Raw genomic sequence first — 23,084 nt, 5'->3', positions numbered from 1 at the left:
GATGACCAAACTGTGGAACAAATGTGCCGAGGAAGTTGACTTCGGAGGTGTGCAACTTTTGATGAGAGGAATAAAGAAGAAGGTGCAAATTTTCACTTGAAAAAAAAGGAATGATTTGTATCATTATTTGTTTTCTTAAAGTACAGTAAATTACCTTTGTTTTGATGTATTAACCTTATTTGTACGTCAATCCGTTACCGAGATACAGATGATTTTATTATTCCGGATTCTAAATGGACATAGCTTTATCACAGCTTCAGGCTTAGATGAATATTTGTGCAACGTGGCTCTACTTCAGGAACTAACAGAAAGATTACCGCCAACTATTAGGCTAAATTGGGCATATCATCGTCAAACGCTGAACAGAGTTACACTTTCGGAGTTCGGAGAATGGCTAGGAAGACTTGTCGATGCCGCTAGTATAGTCACAATGCCAACAATCGGTGCTCTGAAACCAGAGAAACGCGGAAGGAAAGAAGACCACTATATTAATGTTCACTCTGAAAGTGACGCCGACAGTGAAACTTCGTCGAAAGATCACTCATGTGGCACTCCAAAAGGATGTTTGGTGTGCCCGAACGAATGTACCGGCCCAGAAACGTGTCCAAGGTTCCTCGGTATGGACGTTGGGTCTCGATGGAGAACCTCAAGGAAAGCACTTTTCCGATACGTGCCAATTACTATCCACGGCAACGGAAAGAAAGTAAGCACATATGCTTTTCTCGACGATGGATCATCAGCGACTCTAATGGAGCACAGTCTACTGGAAGAATTGGGTCTAAAGGGAAAATCTTATCCGTTGTGCCTTGATTGGACCGGTGGTCACCAACGAGAGGAAAAGGAATCGGTTCGACTGCCGCTAAGGATTTCTGGAGTAAATGGAACTAACAAAATTTTCGAACTCTCTGAAGTTCACACAGTTCTGGATCTTTCATTACCAAGGCAGTCTGTTTCAATTCCACAAATGGCAACTAAATACAGCTATCTCCAATCTGTGCCTTTAGAGTCATATGAAAATGTATCCCCACGTCTTCTTATTGGGATGAATAATTGTTGGTTAGGTCACGCTTTGAATAGCATACATGGTGGCCAAAATGAACCGATAGTATCTAAGACGCGCCTTGGTTGGATGATATACGGACCTTGTGCTATGGAAACTGGAGAGACACACCACACCTCTAAAAGCTTTCATAGCTTCCACATCAATTTGAGGAAGAAGTCTAAAGAGCCAAAAATCTCAGGAACAGAAAGACTCTTGTTGAAGAGAAGTGAGCTCATGTTAAAATTAAAGCCGTGCGCTGACATACCGACAAGAAAGGGTTTCGAAGCCAAGAAGAAGAACGAACCCTTTCCACTGACAAGTTACAAAAAAACTAAGCCCCTGATCAAGCAAACTAAAGTATTGAGAACGAAGATTCATCGGTGTACTGAAGACATCTGGAATCAGCGAGTCAACAAAAATCAACCCACGGTTATCGGTTGGAGTGGACAAGCCGATTCGCAAGAATGTGTGGCTCTAGAACCCACACTGAAAACAAAGGACTATCGAAAACCATACACGCAGCCAGAGAACATTGAGAAGACATCGTACAGTATTAGGACATCGGTGCGAACGGTGGTAAGCCACTTGGTACCATAGTGGCGTACCGAGGGGGAGTGTTGCAACATCTAGGAGTTGCGACGCACCTTACATGTTTATTAAATTAATTTAGAGCAACAATCAGCGCCGGCCCTGATCTTCACATTATCTACCACTTACAGGTTGATTGGTACTGGTCAACCTATAGCAATGTATGAGCGGCAGATAAATTACAATCAAAACAAAACACTACTGATATAGTGACTGCAGAAGTGCAAGGCATAGCTTGGAACTGTTAGAAACGGAGTAAAGTATGCTTGTAGGTGTTGCATATTGTCGTTATTCTAAAGTGAGAGCAACAATTTCATTCTGAATTTTATCCAGGATTTCGTCCAGAAGTTTCTCCAAGATTTGGTTTGAAAGTACCTCCAGAATTTCGTCCGAAATTTTCTCAAGCGTTTGGTTCGGAAGTTTCTTCAGAATTTCGTCAGGAAGTTCCTCTAGGATTTCGTCCGAAAGATCCTCCAGGATTTCGTCTGAAAGTTCCTCCTGGTTTCCATCTGAAAATTCCTCCACAGTTTCGTCCGGAAGTACTTCCAGGATTTGTAGATTATCCAGCAAACCCTTGTGAGGTTCATTCAGAAATGCCTTCGGAAGCTCCTCCAGGATTTCGTGTGGAATTACTTTCCTTATTTCGTACGGGAGTTCCTCAAGAATTTCGTCCGGAAGCTCCTCCTGTATTTCATCCGGAGGTTTCTTCACAATTTCGTCCAGGTATTTCTGCTTGATTTCGTCAAGAACTTCCTCCAGGATTTCGCCCGGAAGTTCTTCGAGGATTTCGCCCGGAAGTTTCTCCAGAATTTCGACCGGAGGTTCCTCCAGGATTTGCCCAGGTAGTTCATCCAAGAATTCCTTCTGAAGTGTATCCAGAAATTCCATCTGAAGATCCTCCATGATTTCGAATTACTTCCCTGATTTTCTACGGAAGTTCCTCCTGTCCGGAGGTTTCTCCACGATTTCGTCCAGGTGTTTCTGCTGGATTTTGTTCAGGGGTTGCTGCAGTATTTTGTCCGGAAGGTCCTCCAGGATTTCGTCCCGAAGTTTTTCTCAGATATCGCCCGGAAGTTCCTACAGGATTTCGTCCGGACGTTCTTCCCGGATTTCGCCCGGAAGCTCTTCCCGGATTTCGCCCGGAAGTTCTTCCAGGATTTGCTCAGCTAGTTCATTCCGGATTTCATCCGGAAGTTCCTCCGGGATTTCGTTCAGAATTTCCCCTAGTATTTCCTCCAGGATTTCGTTCGGAAGATTCTCCAGAATTTCGACCGAAGGTTCCTCCAGGATTTGCCCAAGTAGTTTATCCAGCAATTCCTTCAGAAGTTCATTTGGAAATGCCTTCGGAAGCTCCTCCAGGATTTAGTGTGGAATTACTTCCCTGATTTTGTACGGAAGTTCCTCCTGTATTTCGTCCGGAGGTTTCTCCACGATGATGTTTCCGCTGGATTTTATTCAGGTGTTCCTGCAGGATTTTGTCCGGAAGTTCCTCCAGTATTTCGCCCGGAAGTTCCTCCCGGATTTCGCCCGGAAGTTCCTCCAGGATTTGCCCCGGTTATTCATCCAGGATTTCGAGTGGAAGTTCCTCCAGGATTTCGCCCGGAAGTTCCTTCAGGATTTCATTCAGAATTTCCTTTAGAATTTCGTCAAGAATTTTCTCCAGGATTTGCCCCGATAGTTCATCCAGCAATTCCTTCGGAAGTTCATTCAGAAATGCCTTCGGAAGCTCCTCCAGGATTTCGTGTGGAATTACTTCCTTGATTTCGTACGGAAGTTCCTCAAGAATTTCGTCCGGCGTAATTTCAACGATTTCGTCTAGGTGTTTCTGCTGGATTTTGTTCAGGTGTTGCTGCTGGATTTTGTCCGGAAGTTCCTCCAGGATTTCGTCTGGATGTTCCTAATGGATTTCGTCGGGAAGTTCCTTCAGGATTTCATCCGGAACTTCCTTCAGGTCTTACCAGAAAGTTCTGCCGAAAGTTCCCCTTGGAATTCTTTCTGGAATTTCTACAAAATTTTCGTCAAAATTTCTCCAAGAAGCTTGTGAAGCCCCTCAAATAATTCCTCCGTAGATTCCTGCAGGAGTTCTACCGGAAGTTCCTGAAGTAGTTCCTCCAAAATCCCTTTCAAAATTTATCTGGAGTTCAGATATTCTATAGGAGCTGTTACTCTTGCCTTCTCTTCCTCGAGTTTCTCCAGGAGTTTCCGCGGTAATTATTTCAAGAATACATCTATATACTTGTTACCGTAACACGGTAGATCACTTTGACGTAGTGTGTTGCGGTGTAAGATCTACCATACAGAGCCCTAGCTTAATCCATTTTTCTAGCTAGGGCTATAAGTTGTGGTAATTAAGGATTCATCGTATTTAGTCCCCGCTACCAACAGCAACAGAAATAAAACATAATTACTGTTACATTGCAGACAGTTGAAAGACTCGAATTCCTCTTGTTTAGGGCTAGACTGTATGTAGCGGAAACAATTTTTCAAGCAATTAGTTAAAAAACCTCGGTACCCGGTCCTAGGCTGAACTGACTGCTGGAAAAATAGAGTTAGGGGTTTAAATACGTACTAATTCTTCTTGAACTGATAAACAATGGTAGTGAGAGGAACACACGGAAGTTCCTATTACTGAACCAATTCTCTTGCTTGAAATGGTCTTGTAGACAGAGCTAAATCCCGGGTCTTCATTGTTTTACTGGTGATATTTTAGAAGCAAGACAAGGATGTGGCCTGGGCTCCGATGCATGGCCAAATACAGTATCACTGTTCTGTTTTCTCAAGAAAGGAATGATTTCCTATTGATAAGGGGCGCGCCTTCAATGGGATTGCTCTCTGTGAAGGGTCTAAATAGCGGTCATGGTGCTCTTGAGAAAACAAAACAACAACTGTATCGAAACCGATACTGCATTGCTAATCAATAATAATGGAGTAATTTGACATGCACTAAAACACTAAGGATACGGGTAACGCTACAATAGATCTAATAACTGGTCGCAGTGGCACACCCGAACAGAAAAAAAATATGTATACTTGTTTTGAAATTCCTTTAGAAATTCTTTAAAGGTGTAGCTTAGCTTATCTTGATTGACTGTACCCATCGTAGTTGCTAGTCGTGATTGGCTGAGAAACAACTAATAATGCACAGCTCACCAATTGAATAATTTTCTCGGGACTAGAAAGGTACCCGACTAGAAGGTCATATCAAAATTATATCAACCTATGTTATCATGTTATACTAAATTTTTACAACAAAATTTGTTAGAAACATGGTGTAGGATGTTGTTAAAATATCTAAATTTCTATAAAAAATTACACTACTGGAAACAAAAAACTATTAAATTTTGTTACAATTTTATCATAAAAACAACATATTTTGTTAAAAAATTTATAACAGAATTAGATACAAAATATTGTTTGTTTCAGTGCAGTGGCAAATTTTTACAGTTCGTGATAGGTCTCCAGATTGTGATCAACAATCAGAAATTTTTGTTTTTGTGTGAACAAGAATATTTTTCGAGAAATTGAAACTAACAAGATTACAAATAAGGCAATCTTTTCAAATTATATCATCGTTGTGATATCTATATGGCTGGGAGACTTTGCTATATCTATTTTAATTGCCTGGCTACTAAGAACAAAATTGTATCAAAATAAGTTATAAATATCACAATATGTTAATATTGTGTTCAGTTTCTGTTATGCTCTTCTAGTCGGGTATTCTCACTGTACATGCTTCGGAGTTTCTTTAAATCAAGACCAATAACGATGCCAGCCACGTCCTCACAGTCAATTAGGATAAGGGGAGGAAAATTAGTTCGACACTCATTGCTACAAGAAACCGGAAATACTCTGCATCTCCATGAGCGCACTGGAAAGGAATAGTATGTTAGTTGGAAAAGAAATATATTGGAAATTGCCTTGGCAAGCGATTAATTATTTCTGTTGAACGACGCCATATGCATGATGATACCGAAAAGTAAAAGAGTACATATTTTCCCCAAAAACTGATTCGATATCTTTACTACTTCGCGACGACTAAAACACGCACTGCACAACGCTTGTTCGATGGCTACTCCGAAAAAACACGCACTGAACTGATTAACTTTATTACCGGCCGCGCAATGCAGAACAAAATATTTCGGCAGATCGCGCGATCGTTTTGCTGTCCGGAACAAGAGAAAACACGCTCTGAACTCCTTTAGAAATTCTTTAAGGTGTACTCCAAAAAAACCTCTAGGAACTGCTCCAGTATATTCCTCCACACGGAATTCACGATGATTTTTATGTGGGATTATTCGAAAGACTTTTTTTTAAAGATTTCATGACTCAAGATGGTCCTGATGGATTTCTTGAAGAAGTTCATGAAGACATTCGCGAAGAAATTTCTGGTTAAATCCCTATAAATTGTATAATCTTTCAGATAAGTTTAAAGGGGAATTTTCTATAAAACTTCTGATGTCTTAATAGACTTCCAAGAGTTCAAAAAAAAGGAATAGTAGGAAAAAATCTAAGAGAAATTTGAAAATGAAACCCTGGTTTAATAACTGTAAAATTTGTTGGATGAATTCTTGGAATAATTTCGGGTGAATTTCACGATGGGCTTCCAAAAGACATTCTCGAAGGAATTACTAAAATAAATTTTGAGGAAATTTTATTTCATAGCTAAATTCAAGAAGTTGGAGTGCTTTCAAAGGAAGTTTATAAGAAATTAGTTGACCCAGCAGACGCTGCCCTGCATAGTAGGTGAAAATGCGCGAAGTAAACTGCCAATGCAAAATTTCCACACATTTCCACATCTGAATTCTAGTTTTTCACGATTTAGGGTAATTCGCCAAATGTTGAACGGCTAATTTCTTCGCCTATTGTTGAACGCACGTGCATTTCTTATGGGAGTTCAACAAAAGGCGACAAAATTAGCCGTTCAACATTTGGCGGTTTCCCCTACTCAATTTCAACTCGTGATTTCCGCATGAGAAAAAATAATTTAAATACTTCGGAAACTATAATGAACATATCTGCTGAAGGAATAAAGAAAATCCAGCCAATTTTTGAAATTTGCTGATGTAAGACTGTAAGTCTGCCCATTCCCTTATCTGTAGTACCCCACTACGAATGTCTTTCTTTTGTTGTCCATTTCAATGTCTGTCGTTGATCCCTTCCGTATGTCTTTTTATCGTTGTTATCACCCAATAAAAAGTCTATTTATACAGATGTGAAACATCGCGAAGAATGTCAACTTTGTGAACATCAGCATCGTAATTACTTAAGTATCCTAAAATACCTTCCTTTTCTGTTTATTATTGTATTCCCTAACGTCGACCAACTAGCGACTCTTTTGGTCCCCCAGAACTAACATTATATCGCTGTCCAATGAGCAGCTCAAAGTAGCTCGAAGTTGTTCCCGTCCTGCTCGTTCTTTTTTGTTAACAAATGGGCATGAGCAGGATAGGAAGAAACTTCGAGCTACTTCAAACTCTCATTGGACAGCACTTATGTGTATAAGAATCACGAAATGTATTATTAAACTCGATTTCGGATCCGTAACGCTTCACGGCAAATTAGCCTTTCAAACAAACGAACGATTAGAAAAAAAATCTTCAACCATTCATCTGTATTGCAATATTAAACTACTTGTCTTGATCAAACATTGGTATCATAAATTAACAAGCAAACTTTATCGATCATACATCAAGAATATTCTGGCAATAATTCTCAATAATTGTTGCCGCGGACCCGATTTCAATTCGTAACTTGAATCTCCAATGTCTGGGAAAACATGCAAACACAAAACATACTGCACTATCAATTTTGTCACTCACGCCGTCACTAAACGATGCCGAAACTTTGATAATTTGCGCCTGATTTATGATGCCCATAGTCGCCAACCTCTTCCATATGCGAATTTCAAGCACCATCCGCCCCTAAAAGAAAACGGCGGACCGAAACTAAAAGAGAGCTCATAACATAACACACAACATTCATAACATTCATTATCGTTATCGTTGGACATTCATGAACAAACAAACAAAACTGTGCTCAAGCAGCGCAGAATGGGAGACAACTGCCGCCGCAGCTCAACCGACCGGCTAAGGACCGACTCACTCACGGGAGAGATTGGGGCCGAGGATAAGTCCGCTTCCAAGCAGATAAACAAATGACTTTGGCCGGCGAGGTGTGCATGTCGCTGCAGAGCTCGTTGGTGCACCTTCTTAAGACGTTCGATATGGCACCCGGCGGTGAGTCTTGGAAAAGGGCAGCCTCTAAGTAGGTACCAACCGAGTCCGAGTTAAGTACTCGAGTCGTTGTCGTTCGTCGCTGTCCTCCCCCCGTCTATGCTGAGGGTTGTGAAGAGGGGCGCGGGAGAAAAAGACAAATGGGACAATGGCAAACAGTTGTTCGGGCTCGGGCTGGTTGAGAACGCCGTGAAAGGGTCCTGGAGTGTCCGGCTCGGCACGCGTGTTGTAACCAGCCAGAGCAGAGGTCGAGGGGAGACAGCCTGGGTGTGATAGTGCCCCCGGTGAGATTTGTGCTGTAAATGGTGGAAGAAGATATACAGCGGCTATCCGTCTGTCATGTGGCGTTGGGAGCGTAAGAAATCACCTTTTCCGTGCAGCTTCTGGTGTCGGATCTGCTCTGTGCTTTGTGCAGCAGAACCAACAGCAGCTCGCACTGGTAAGTCTCAATCTGGCATGTAAATACGAAACAAATCACCTAACGGTTTGAATAATGACCCCACAAGAGCAGGGCGACAGGGTCGAGCATCGTTCCATCTGATTTGGAAGACGGATTAGGACGCATGCGACTGAGTTCTTGCAATGTGGACAGTTTGGGTCTGATGCAAAATTTGATTCCGCTCTTTTTTCTCCATATCGGATATTAAATCGATTGATCGATGGTTTGCTTTCTGATGGTCAACCGATATTCGAGTAAATGGGAGGAAAGCCATTGGCATAGGCGTAGCTGGAGGAAGAGTTAGAGGAATGAAACATGAATAATATGGTGTTCACTTTGTACTGAAAAATGTAAACGTTCATGATTTTGCGAATAACTCTCACAAATGTCATTTTTTGTTTGATATTATCTTCATAAGAACCATCTTCTTGCTACACCTTCTTCAGAAAAATTTGCTTGTTAGGTCACTGAAAGAAGCGGCGGTGCCATAATCCAAGACGAATCGATGTTCTCCCTGATCGATGCCACAACATGACGCTACCGGGTGTGCGTGTGCCAGAGTGCCTGTATGCTGTTGTTACCACTGCTGTTGCTGCTGTTTATGCTCCTTTGTGGGCCCTTTACGATGATTAATCGTTCGGAATGTTATACTCGCCACCACAGCGCTAACAACAACAACAACTAAGAAGCCATAACAATAAACATCCAGCTGGCTGACCATTAATCTGCACCTCGTTTGCATCGTCGTCGGCTGCTGTCCCAAGAACCTACCACAACTCCGCAACAACCGACGCCGCACCAGAAGCATCGAACCGTACTTTATGGCGACTATTATTAATAATTTCATATTAAAACTTGGTGGGCCCCACACCACCCGCACAGCAAAGTGCAGTTCAACGAATGGCACCTAAGTGTGTTGCATAACACACTCGCGTGGAAAGCACTGCCAGAAAGTTGCGACAATTCCGGTAGGGCAGCAACTGCAGCCGACAAAATGACATTTACCTCCGGCCTCGGATGAAAGGGAGTCAGTAGGCACAGCGCCATCTGGTTTTAACGACTTGCTGCTACCGTTGCAGACAAAAAAAAACTGCTTGCCCTCCCGGACAGTGACATCCTGCATGGCATGGTCCTTGCAGCAGCGTTTGCAACCTAGTTCGTGCACACAGGGTGGTGTATTCAAAGAAGAGACGACAGTTAGTGCCAACCGGACCTGCCCTAACTTTTTCTTCGGTGCGAATGTGTTCGATTGGGAGGCGATCCAATAGCCAAAGCTAAAAAGTCTACAAGAAATGCATACGAACTAAACGAAAAATTTTATGTTTGCGGTTTTAAGGCTCTATAAACCGTAATCAATTTGATGATGAAGATGATTTTGTTCTCATTCGCACCAATACTAATGCAATTTTAGACAAAATTCAATATTTCACTGCTATTCACCAACTTACCTCTGTCAACGTATATTCATGGTATTTTCATATGAATTTTTCACTCACCTAGCTAATTAATTATTAATTATTTGACTGAAAAGCGCTTAAATCTGCTTTTTTCCTAGACAAATTTTCGTATACTAATTGTACACACACCAACTCCAAACGATTGAAACACACGCATACACTTATTTTGAACATGCACTCAGTTTTTCACTAGTTCTTTTCTCGCCGTTTTCTTTATTTTATCACAACTAAACATAATTCACTACCTAACTTTCACTTTTGTCTTTGATGTTGAACACCAATTTCTTCACTTCATGTCGAAAAACCAACGAAAACTGCTTTAAAAAATTTGAAGTGAGAGACAAATTTGACGGCCGTATTGTGAATGTTGCAAAATTCGGAACACCCAAATTCACTACCGCATTAGGTGAAATAGTGCGCTCAAAATCTCGTCAAAGCAACTAAGAAATATCGAAACAATACATCGAATATGCTAGTCGACACGCAAACAACTTTATGCATATACAAGAAAAGAATCATCATTTCATCGTTGCCAGATTTGTTTAATCAAATAATTATTGCGGTTTGTCGAATTAATCAAATCAACCAGAAAAAAGAAAAGATTATGCAAGCTTCTGTTGGCAGGGTGGAGAATGGTTGACATTTAATTTAACCGTACCATTCATCCTACCATGCAGTCAAAAAAAAACAAAACCACGGCAGCCGCAGCAGCAGCCACGACCAAGCAGACGACAGCGCATACTTTTACTGTGTTCTCCCCCCACAATCAATGTTTTCGTATAATAATTTCTCAACATATAATCGGTTTTGGTGGCAAATATACATTTCATTATTCCTTACTCATTTTACAGATTAGAACTAATAAATCAGTATCTGTGGCTAGCACTCTTTCAAAGCTGTGTGCCACAGCCTAATTCAACTCGATTCTGTTCTATTTGCACTGCGCACAAGAAAGTGTGGATGGATGGCACGAGACTCACGCAGCAGCAAGGGGCCGTACACATATTACGTAAGCACTTATGGGGGGAGGGGGGTCGGTCAATATCTTACGCTCCATATAAATAAAAAATCATTTGTATAAAAAAAATCTTACATGGGGGGAGGTGGGGTAGAAAAACCCAGAAAAATTGCTTACGTAATAAGTGTACGACCCCCAAACAAACAGTCTGCGGATGAAGAATAAAAAAGACATAATTTCGTCTTACATTAATTTGGGAAACTGTCTCAGTGTGCTCGGTGCACGAAATTTTACCGGATAAAATGTAAATATTCGGAGAATCAAAGTGTTTCACTGTACTTTCGCCAACACTGTATGTTGAAAGCCCAGTGGTGTATGAAGAATTTTAAAATAAGTTTCCATATAATAAATATTTTATAAATGCTCAAAAGTAAACATTTTGTTGAATCTGGCAACATTATGTAGCAGCTGACAAGCTTTTACCACCCCATTTCCACCCACCTCAAACTTTCATCACTTTTTCGTACTAGTTGCCTCACCAATACTAACAAGCAATAACGTCATTAATTTTCAAAACAGAATTATGGAGCTTTGAGCCTTAATCCATTGCAAGGCGAAATAACTTCCTTGAAATAATTCAAACGCTGCTAGGGTTGAGGCAGGCATTTTCGTCTTTTCGTCATAGTCTCGAATCGTAAGCTCATGTGAAACGTTCTGCTGTAGTGGAGTTCTCGCAAATAGACGTTGCTTTCGTTGGTTTTAGCCCCTACGACGAAGGACGGAAATACCTGCCGTATCCCTACCAATCCAAAAAAGAAATACAAAAAGCAAAAGCAAAAATCTTGCCTTCGATCAGGTTTGGAAAGCAGTTAAAATTCAAACAAGATTGTATACTGTAAATGTCGTCTCTTCTTCAAAAAATGATATAATAGATGGTCTTATTCGTTTTCCACACCTCAGGTCCCATCCTTAAGTCGGAGTGGATGCAATTTTTGATAAGGTGAGGATTAGAGTATATATAGAGGAAATCATCAATATATTACGAAGGGGCTATCGGCTGACATCCTGTTGAATACCGAATAGGGTGGTCGGTATTTTTGAAAAATACCGGTATTCGAAATTTGGTGGAGTCAATGCCGGTAGGTGAAAAACAATATTTATTGGCAAACTTCAAGTGTTGAAACCATTGCTTGTTGAGCTGGGCAGGGTAAAAACTTTTTCACAATTTCTATATATTGCGGGCTTGGAGTTGAGAAATCTGCTTCTTCATCATTATCTTCTGATTCTACATCTGAGTCTGGGAGACAAAATTGAGAAAACAATTCAACAAATTAAAATTGAACAAAACAAAAACTAACCGTTTTAAATGTTATTCAAGTCATGTGTATCCATCATCGGAGGGTGTTGCTGATACGATACACTCATCAAACTTAAGGTGATTATACATCAAAGTCACAAATCGGCCATCTTGGAAACCACGTGCTTCTTATGGTTATGGTATTATGGTTTGTATGTTAGTATGTAATTTTATGTTAGTATGGTTTTATGGTATACAAGAGCACTAGTTGAGAGAACTAGAACGCGCGTACATATAGTGAAACACTGGTAGTAAGGGTATGCGATAATACACTTTTTCCTAACGAAACGAAACGAAATGAAATTTAAAATGTCTATGTTGATTCGAAACGAAACGAAACGAAATATAGATTTACTTTCGAGTCTTCGAAACGATACGAAATCAGGATCCGGGTTAAATATTCAAAATTTTTCGAAACGAAACGAAATTTTATTTTTTTCCGCGGAATTTTTATTAAATTGGTTTTATATTATGTACGGAATTTCGATTTCACTTTTCATAGTCAAATAACTGTTTTGCTATAAATAGAGTGTTATAATAAGAAAAGAATTAGTCTGTGATTAATCGTCTCGTTCCCATTTATATACCATTGGCGATAAGGCAATAGCCCAGCATTTGTGCCGCTTTCAATGAAATACATCGTGCTCGCGAAACTGATCAATCATTTCAATTTTATATTAGTAAGTTTATAGAAATATAGAAATTGAGTGATTTTTTGTTTCAAATTTCGTGAAAAACCTAATTTCACCTGAATTTTCATTATTTTTTTTGTGAATTTTTTCATAGGGTTAACAGTTTCATTGACGCTAAAGGTCGTGATCGAGTAACTCTGGATAAAAAAAGTTATTTACTTGCTTCGGAGTTTCCAATTCATCACCAATGATGATGCCGATCATGTGCTTACATTCAATTTATCCCTTAAGGCCTTCTCAACTCTTAAGCGGTGCTTACCCATGTCCTTAAACCTGGTTTGAGGCCGAAGTGGAGGTGAAGAAAACGGTTGTTAATAAGAGGCGCACCTCGCCTTCTTGTGCCCGTCGGGTCGTTGTCGATAACCATTTTCACCGGATTACTGTCCGACATTCTGGCTACGTGCCCGGCCCACCGCACTCTTCCGATTTTCGCGGTGTGAACGATGGATGGTTCTCCCAACAGCTGATGCAACTCGTGGTTCATTCGCCTCCTCCATGTACCGTTAGCCATCTGCACCCCACCATAGATGGTACGCAATACTTTCCTTTCGAAAACTCCCAGTACGCGTTGGTCCTCCACGAGCATCGTCCAGGTCTCGTGTCCGTAGAGGACTACCGGTGTAATGAGCGTTTTGTAGATTGTCAGTTTGGTACGGCGGCGAACTCTATTCGATCAAAGCGTCTTGCAGAGTCCAAAGTACGTACGATTTCCAGCCACTATGCGTCTTCGAATTTCTCTGCTGGTATCGTTATCGACGGTCACCAGTGAGCCAAAGTACACGAATTCTTCAACAACCTCGATTTCGTCACCTCCGATAGAAACTCGTGGTGGGTGGCTTACATTGACCTATCTTGAGCCTCTTCCTATCGTACTTCGTCTTCGACGTTAATGACTAGTCCAATCCGTTTAGCTTCGCTTTTCAGTCTGGTGTAGGCTTCCTCCATCCTCTAAAAGTTACGTGCCATGATATCAATGTCGTCGGCGAAACCAAATAACTGGACGGACTTCGTGAAAATCGTACCACTCGTGTCAATCCCTGCCCTTCGTATTACTCCCTCCAAAACGATGTTGAATAGCAGACACAAAAGACAATCATAGGGGGGTCCCGTAGCGTTGTTGGCTACACGTTCGCCTTTCAAGTGAATGGTCATGGGTTCGATTCCCAGCCCCTCCACCAAAACCCTCGTCAGTCGCCGGATGCGCAGCCTATGCGGTGGCGTATTGGGGTGCACGCCTCACCGTCACGGCTGCCTGATGACGACTGACAACTTGTTCTTCTCGGAGGCATTCCTCCAACATTACCCCGGATAAATGGCAACCGGACAATGCAACGATCATTGGATACACGACATGGACAAAACGAACACAATGGACTCACTACGAGATGGACCGGCAACGACAACAACAATGAATAATGGAAAAAGTCTAAAAATAGGTTCTGTGTGGATTCTGGCTGCAGAATACCACAGTAGATCTCGGCACAGTAGCGATCAAGTAACACAGAGTGCCTATCAAATAAATAAAGGAATATAAAAAAAGACCATCACCTTGCCGAAACCCTCTGCGCGTTTCGAAGGGACTCGAGAATGCCCCTGAAACTCGAACTACGCACAGTTTATCCGGGAATCCGTTTTCGTGTATTGGCTGCCATAGCTGGTCTCAATCGATTGTATCATATGCGGCTTTGAAGTCGATAAATAGATGATATGTGGGCAGGTTGTATTCGCGGCATTTCTGCAATCTTGACGTACGGCGAACACCTAGTCCGTGGTGGAGCGTTCACCCATAAAACCCGCCTGGTACTGCCCCACAAACTCCCTTGCAATTGGTGCTAGTCGACGGCATAACATTTGGGAGCGTACCTTGTAGGCGGCTTTTAGCAATGTGATTACGCGGTAGTTGCTACAATCCAGCTTATCGCCCTTTTTGTAGATGGGACACACGACACCTTCCATCCACTCCACAGTGGTGCGTTTGGCTAAAATCGTGAACTTTTTATTTTACCACTTCAGGGTGTTATTTTTCGACATTGGTGTCTTTGGGAATAAATTTTAGAAAAATATTGCGCATTGAATGACGAAAAGTTGTAGTTCCAATTTTTGCCACAGGTGGCGCTGCAAAATGTAACTTTTTTAATAAACGATTTTAAATATGGTGTCTTTGGCAAAGTTAGTGTAATTTATTATGAATTTTATTGCTGAAGACACCGAGTGTCCTTCTATCATCGTTTTTGAAATACGGGCGTTTTTATGGACAGACCCTAAAAACAGTATTTAAAGATATTTTCGAAACTTACAGTTTCAGGTCAATACAATGTTCTACAAAAATGTATATATAATAGGGTGTCCCAAAAAAAATCGATGTTCGAAAAGTCATGGTGCTCAACCCTGTAATGAAAGATATACCTGTCTGGATAATTTTTGTAGAACAAATCGAATTTCTAAAAAATCGTTTAGAGGTCGCGCCAGATCAATTTTTGAAAAATGAGCTTTTTTTAGGTCAAAAATCAAATATTGGGTCCTTTCACAATTTTTTTTCAGGGTCGCTCATTCGTTTTATATTTTTTTATTTTTCTGTGAATCTTTGCCAATATTCTCCATGAATTAGTTTTGGTTATTATGCGTTTTTACAGTCTGCAGAAGTTTTTAAATATCAAAAAAGCACATTTTTTGACTAATTTCAGTTATTTCATCCTCACACAAAAATATTTTTTCTCGTTCAGAAAAACTTACATACTACAAAGAGCTATTTATACGAAGTGTTTTCATAAAAAAGATCCAAAAAATGTTGTTCTGGGGTTGAGATATTGCAGTTTTAGTAAATAGTCAACAAGTGTACAAATTCGGTACTTTTCTTTACATGTTATAATTTCATCAAGATTGCACAATATTGCACCAATATAATTTAAACTAAAACAATTCAAAAGCGAATAAATGGGAATATTTTCTATGTAACATAGCTTTTATTTCCGATGGAGTTTGTTACCTGAATTACAGGATTTGGTCGGAGTATATAAATGGAGCCATTTATAAAATGATATCACATCCAACAATTAATATGTAGCAATGTACAAGTAATCAGGTTTACTACGATATCTTTATTAGTTTTGATTCAATCATAGGCTGCTTTTCACGGTATACAAAAACAAGACAGGCTCAGCCTGTATGTAAACATCCAGTTTGAACGTAAACATTTGTGGTCACTACTATCTTCGCACAAGCTGAACTGAGACGATGATCTACGGTCTCAGCATGCTTACTTTTGTACTCATGTGGCGATAAAATATACGTCTCACTTGAAGTGTCATTTTTCCGTTTTTACTTTACGTTTATTCCGTTTTTACTATTCCAATATCTCAAGTGAACTCATGGAAAAGCTGTCGAACTGGTACGACGAAAAAAATTGTTTGACTGTCATATGACATATCAAAAGCATCACGGTTTACAGACAACAAGGTAGGCTTGTAAGAAAAGTGACACGTCAAGAGTGACACATATTTTATCGCCACATGTTAGAGTACAAAAGTAAGCATGCTGAGACCGTAGAGCATCGTCTCAGTTCAGCTTGTGCGAAGATAGTAGTGACCACAAATGTTTACGTTCAAACTGAATGTTTATATACGTGCTGAGCCTGCCTTTGTTATTTTTATACCGTGAAAAGCAGCATATGATTGAATCAAAACTAATAAAGAGATCGTAGTAAACCTGATTACTTGTATATTGCTACATATTAATTGTTGGATGTGATATCATTTTATAAATGGCTCCATCCATATACTCCAACCAAATCCTGTAATTCAGGTAACCAACTCCATCGGAAATAAAAGCTATGTTACATAGAAAATATTCCCATTTATTCGCTTTTGAATTGTTTTTAATTTAAATTGAAATATTGGTGCAATCTTAATGAAATTATAACATGTAAAGAAAAAGTACCGAATTTGTACACTTTTTGACTATTTACTAAAACTGCAATATCTCAGCCCCAGAACAACATTTCTTGGATCTTTTTTTGAAAATACTCCTTATAAATAGTTTTTCTAGTATGTATTTTTTCTGAACGAGAAAAATATATTTTGTTTGAGGATGAAATAACTCAAAAATTAGTCAAAAAATGTGCTTTTTTCGATGTTTAAAAGTTCTGCAGACTGTAAAACGCATAATAACAAAAAACTAATTCATGGAGAATATTGGTAAAGATCCACAGAAAAATAAAAAATATAAAACGAATGGGCGACCCTGAAAAAAATTGTGAAAGGACCCAATATTTAATTTTGACCTAAAAAGCTCATTTTTCAAAAATCGATCTGGCGCGACCTCTAAACATTTTTAGAAATTCGGTTTGTTCTACAAAATTATCCAGACAGGCATATCTTTCATTTCAGGGTTGAGCACCATGACATTTCGAACATCGATTTTTTGGGACACCTAATATATAATCAAAATAGACCACTTTCTGGAAGAAACCAGGGATGTTTTTTGCAAACATGACTTGTTATCGGCGATTTAGGGTCGAAAATAGTGATATTTGAAGACTTCATATGCAACAGAGGGGCAAATTGGGGCAAGGAAATCCCCACAGGATTTAAAATATCCGGTCTGTAGTTTCATATGCATATAATTATGTCTGTCGCCACGTGTATCCAAACAAGTATTTCTAAATTTCATAAATCGACATTTTCAATTGATATTTATATAATAATTGAGATTTCACCACACTGCATACCACGCTGTTGAATGTTAATGTAAAAAGAAGTGCAGCGTGAAGCTGGTTTTTGTTCTCTTCATCCAATCATTTCACAAAATGCAAATCTGACGTCATACGCTCCTAGAGATGTCGTATAATCCCGAATAATCGATTAGTAACTAATCGATTACTCTTTATTCTTGTCGATTATTGAATCGATCCATCGTTGGGTAGTAATCGATTTAAAATTAATCGATTATCACAACGATGAATCGATTAATCGATTAATTTGCGACTTCTTAGAGATGTCGTTAATTCCCGATTAATCTATTAGTAACTCATCAATTATTCTCGATTCTTGTCGATTATTGAATCGATTAACTGTTGGTAAGTAATCGATTCAAAATAATTCGATTATCTCAACGATTAATCGATTAATTGAAATGTATGTATATGATAGCACCTGAATGCTGGCAATTGGTGGGTAGAAACCAGCTACTGCTTGGGATTCATGGTTAAGTGTATAGTGTTAAGGTGTCAACTCATTCATTCTCTCGCTTAGCGTTATAGAGATGTCGCAAATTATTCGATTATTTGATTGATCGATTCATCTTTGTGATAATCGATTAATTTTAAATCGATTATTACCCAGCGATGAATCGATTCAATAAGAATAAAGAGTAACCTGTTAGTTACTTATCGATTATTCGGGATTTTACGACATCCCTAGTAGCGTATGACGTCAGAATTGCATTGTGTGAAATGATTGCATGAAGATAACAAAAAATAGCTTCACGCTGCACTTCTTTGACATTAACATTCAACAGCGTGGTTTGCAGTGTGGTGAAATCTCAATTATTATATAAATATCAGTTGAAAATGTCGATTTATGAAATTTAGAAATACTTGTTTGGATACACGTGGCGACAGACATAATTATATGCATATGAAACTACAGACCAGATATTTCAAATCCTGTGGGGATTTCCTTGCCCTAATTTGCCCTCTGTTGCATATGAAGTCTTCAAATATCACTATTTTCGACCCTAAATCGCCGATAACAAGTCATGTTTGCAAAAACATCCCTGGTTTCTTGCAGAAAGTGGTCTATTTTGATTATATATATACATTTTGTAGAACATTGTATTGACCTGAAACTGTTAGTTTCGAAAATATCTTCAAATACTGTTTTTTAGGGTCTGTCCATAAAAAACGCCCGTATTTCAAAACGATGATAGATGGACACTCGGTGTCTTCAGCAATAAAATTCATAATAAATTACACTACAACTTTGCCAAAGACACCATATTTAAAAATCGTTTATTAAAGAAGTTACATTTTGCAGCGCCACCTGTGGCAAAAATTGGAACTACAACTTTTCGTCATTCGATGCGCCATATTTTTCTAAATTTTTTCCCAAAGACACCGATGCCAAAAAATAACACCCTGAAGTGGTAAAATAAAAAGTTCACTATTTTAGCCAAACGCACCACTGTGCACTCCTGCGGGAGAACCTCATCCTCCCAAACCTTGGTAATCACCCAGTGCAGCGCTCTAGCCAATCCCTCACCACCGTGTTTGAACAGCTCTCCTGGTAGTTGGTCAACCCCAGGAGCTTTGTTGTTCTACAGCTGACCAATCTCCTCCTGGATTTCCTGAAGATCCGGAGCCGGTAAAATTATGTCCTGTGCGCGTTCTCCCAGGTCCATCACCATACCGCCATCTTCGTCTGGCACATCGCCATTCAGGTGTTCTTCGTATTGCTGCCGCCACCTTTGGATCTACTCACGCTCGTTTGTAAGAAGGTTCCCGTTTATGTCCTTACACATATCAGGCTTTGGCACGTGACCCTTACATGTACGGCTTAACTTCTCATCGAACTTTCTTGCGGCATTCGCGCGGTACTGTTGCTCCGTCTCTTCACGGTCTTGATCTTCCTGCTTGTGCATTTTTCTCCGGAAAATCGAGTTTTGTCTGTTCCGCGCCTGTTTATATCGTGCCGCGTTCGCCCTCGTGCGGTGTTGCAGCAATCTCGCCCATGCTGCATTCTTCTCTTTCACTAACTGCTCACATTCGCCGTCATACCAGTCGTTTCCTTGATCCGGGAACACAGTGCCTAGTGCAGCGGTTGCGGTGCTTCCAATGGCGGATCGAATATCTCTCCAGCCATCTTCAAGAGACGCTGCGCCTAGCTGCTCTTCCGTTGGGAGTGCCACTTCCAGCTGCTGCGCGTATCCTTGGGCTAGTCTATCGTCTTGTAGCCGCCCAATGTTAAGCCGCGGTGTTCGACTTCGACGCGTGTTGTACACCGTCGAGAGTTTTGAGCGCAGGCATACTGCAACGAGGTAGTGGTCGGATTCAATATTCGCACTGCGGTAAGTGCGAACGTTCGTGATGTCGGAGAAGAATTTACCGTCGATTAGAACGTGGTCAATTTGGTTTTCCGCTTTTTTGTTAGATGATCTCCATGTGGCCTTGTGGATATTTTTGCGGGGAAAGAAGGTGCTTCGGACTACCATTCCGCGGGAGGCTGCGAAGTTTATGCATCGTTGGCCGTTATCATTCGATACGGTGTGCAGACTATCCGGTCCGATGACCGGTCTATACATTTCCTCCCTTCCTACCTGTGCGTTCATGTCACCGATGACGATTTTGACGTCCCGCAGTGGGCATTAGGGTGGCTCAAATTAGTATGGGAAAAACTTTTTTCTTTTTTTCTTCCCTGTTCCTTCTTCTTTCTTCCTTCTTCCTTCTTCCTTCTTCCTTCTTCCTTCGTCCTTCTTCTTTTTTCCTTCTTCCTTCTTCCTTGTTCCTCCTTTTTGCTTTTTTCTTTTTCCTTTATACTTCATCCTCACATCGCACTACTCACTTCACACTCTCCAGTTCTCATTCGGCCTAATGACCGTTCGGCCTAATGACCATTCGGCCTAATAGCATTCGGCCTAATGTCCTTCGGCCTAACGGCCTTCGGCCTAATGACCCAGCATCATAATAATCCCAGCATGTTCGTATAAGTCTCAAAAGCCATCGCCTATTTTATGCACTAATAATAAGTTTGATGCAGATGTTCCAGTTTCTCCAAATTGTTCTGGGGCTCAGATCAGGTGGTCTACAAGGACAACTACGCCTGCAGCCGAATCCCGGTCAAAAAATATCTTGTAAGATTCTCGAATAGATTTTCAAAATTTTCTTATTTTGAAACTCCGACGAAAGTGTGGAAGAAATTGTTTGACGAAACGGGAATATAAATTTCTTTGAAATTTTTGTGGGATAAATTCGATAAAAGATTTTTCTGGAATGTAATTTGAAGATATAATTATGTCTTCACTTCCCGCAATGAGAGTAAAATAATGTGGGAAATATTCTCGGTTGAGCTCACTCAAGATACATTTACTCATGCAAAGACAAGCATAGAGAAACATTCAATAAATAACTGTGGAAATGCTAATAGAACGCTAAGTTAGAAATCAGGCCAAGTTCCAGTTGGAATGTAAAGCCATTGGAAAAGAAGAAGAATTGCATTTGATTGATTATTTGATCACATTTTTTCCAGGCAAACATTTCAAAACATTCAAATTACTTAAATATCATGATATGGGCACAATCAATCTTCAATCTTCTTCGTCTTCTTCTTCTTCTTCTTCTTCTTCTTCTTCTATATACATAAAAATGAATTTCTGTCTGTCTGAACCCTATAGATTCGAAAACTATTGAACCGATTGGCGTGAAAATAAGTATGCAGGGGTTTTGGTGGTTGGGAAAGATTCTTAAGATAGTTCAAGACCCCTCCCCGCTTAGGAAAGGGGGGCTCCCATAAAAAATGAAGCACAAATTTCTGCATATCTCGAGAACTAATAAGAAAATAAATCAATTTTAGGCAAAACCGAAGTTAAGCTAAAGTTGCTTAAAGCTGTTAAGCTGTTTAAAGCTAAGCTAAAGCTAAAGCTGTTAGCTGCTAAGCCAGTTGGTTAAAGCTAAGCTTAAAGCTAAAGTTGTTAAAGCTGTTAAAGCTGTTGTTGTTAAAGCTGTTAAAGCTAAGCTAAAGCTAAGCTAAAGTTGTGTTAAAGCTGCTAAGCTAAAGTTGTTAAAGTTGTTAAAGTTAAAGCTGTTAAAGCTAAGCTAAAGCTAAAGTTGTAAAGCTGTTAAAGCTAGCCAAAGTTAAAGCAGCAGCAGCAGCTGGCTGCCCCAAAGGTTCAGCAGTTGTTAAAGCGCCAGCTGCCCAGCCCAGCCCAGCTCAGCCCCAGTCAGCCCCAGTCTGCCCAGCCCCAGCCTGGCCCCAGCCCCAGCCCCACCAGCCCCCGCCCAGCCTGCCCAGCCCTGGGCTCCCAGCCTGCCCCAGCCCCAGCCCTGCCTGCCCCAGCCCCCAGCCCAGCCCGCTGCCCCACCGCCTGGCCTGCCCTGCCTCCAGCTCAGCCCTGCCCCAGCCTGGCCCAGCTCCGCCTCAGCCCTGCCCAGCCTGGGCCCAGCCCCAGCCCTGCTCAGCCTGGCTCAGCCTGGCCTCAGCCCTGCCCAGCCTCAGCCCGCCTCAGCCCTCCGCCCTGCCCCGCTCAGCCCGCCTGCAGCCCGCCCCAGCCTGCTCAGCCTGCTCAAAGCCTGCCTCAGCCTGGCCCAGCCTGCTCAGCCCTGCCTGTGCCTCAGCCTGCCTCAGCCTGCCTGCCTGCTCAGCTCAGCCAGCCTGCTCAGCCTGCCTGCTCCCAGCCTGCCCAGTCCAGCCCCCAGCCTGGCCCAGCCCCACCAGCCCTGGGCTCAGCCCTGCCCCAGCCTGCCCAGCCCCAGCCTGGCCCGCCCCAGCCCGCCCCAGCCTGGCCTGCTCAGCCCGGCCCCAGCCCTGGCCCGTGCCCCAGCCCGTGCTCAGCCTGCCCAGCCCCAGCCTGGCTCAGCCCCAGCTCCCGTCAGCCCGCCCCAGCTCCAGCCCCTGCCTGCCCAGCCCCTGGCCCAGCCCGCCCAGCCTGGCTCAGCCCGGCCTCAGCCTGCCCAGCCTGCCCAGCCCGCCTCAGCTCCTGCCTCCAGCCCTGGCCCCAGCCAGCCTGCGCTCCCAGCCCTGCTCAGCCTCCAGCTCCAGCCAGCCGCTGCTCAGCTCCAGCCTGCCCAGCCTGGCTCAGCCTCTCAGCCCAGCCCTCAGCCTGCTCAGCCTGCTCAGCCTGCCTGCCTGCCTGCCTGGGCCCAGCTCCCGCTCAGCCTGCCTGCCCTCAGCCCGCCCAGCCTGCTCAGCTGCCTGCCTCAGCCTGCCTCAGCCTGCCCCAGCCTGCCTGCCTGCCTGCCTGCTCAGCTCAGCCTGCCAGCTTCAGCCTGCCCGTTGCTTGTGCTCAGCTCAGCTCTGTTTAAAGCTCAGTTGTCAGCCTGCCTCTAAAGCTGTTTAAGCTGTTGCTCAGCCAGCTTAAAGCTCTGTTAAAGCTTGCCTGCTTTCAGCTGTTGTGTTGCTTAGTTGTTAGCCAGTTGTTGTGTTGTTTCAGTTGCTAAGCTTGCTTAAAGCTGTTTAAAGTTGTTTAAAGCTGTTGTTGTTTAAAGCTTGCTAAAGCTTGCTTTAAGCTGTTAAAGCTGTTAAAGGCTTGCTAAAGCTAAGGAAGGCCCCATGCTCATGCATATAACCTATTTGGCCATACGATATTTTTGACCGAATTACCCGTTCTG

At 41.8% G+C, this 23,084-nt stretch overlaps 1 protein-coding gene across 1 annotated transcript; it reads left to right on the top strand.

Annotated features, from left to right (window-relative positions):
- The first annotated feature begins 430 nt into the window (after positions 1-430).
- Positions 431-22,803, top strand: LOC134223112 (uncharacterized). Its single transcript, XM_062702250.1, has 2 exons — positions 431-847; positions 21,682-22,803. The coding sequence occupies exons 1-2, from the start codon at positions 431-433 to the stop codon at positions 22,801-22,803; spliced, it is 1,539 nt and encodes a 512-aa protein (XP_062558234.1).
- The last annotated feature ends 281 nt before the right edge of the window (positions 22,804-23,084 follow it).

Source organism: Armigeres subalbatus, chromosome 3, assembly GCF_024139115.2.
Source record: "Armigeres subalbatus isolate Guangzhou_Male chromosome 3, GZ_Asu_2, whole genome shotgun sequence".
Taxonomy (NCBI): Eukaryota; Metazoa; Arthropoda; class Insecta; order Diptera; family Culicidae; genus Armigeres; species Armigeres subalbatus.
This window is presented reverse-complemented; position numbering and strand designations above follow the sequence as displayed.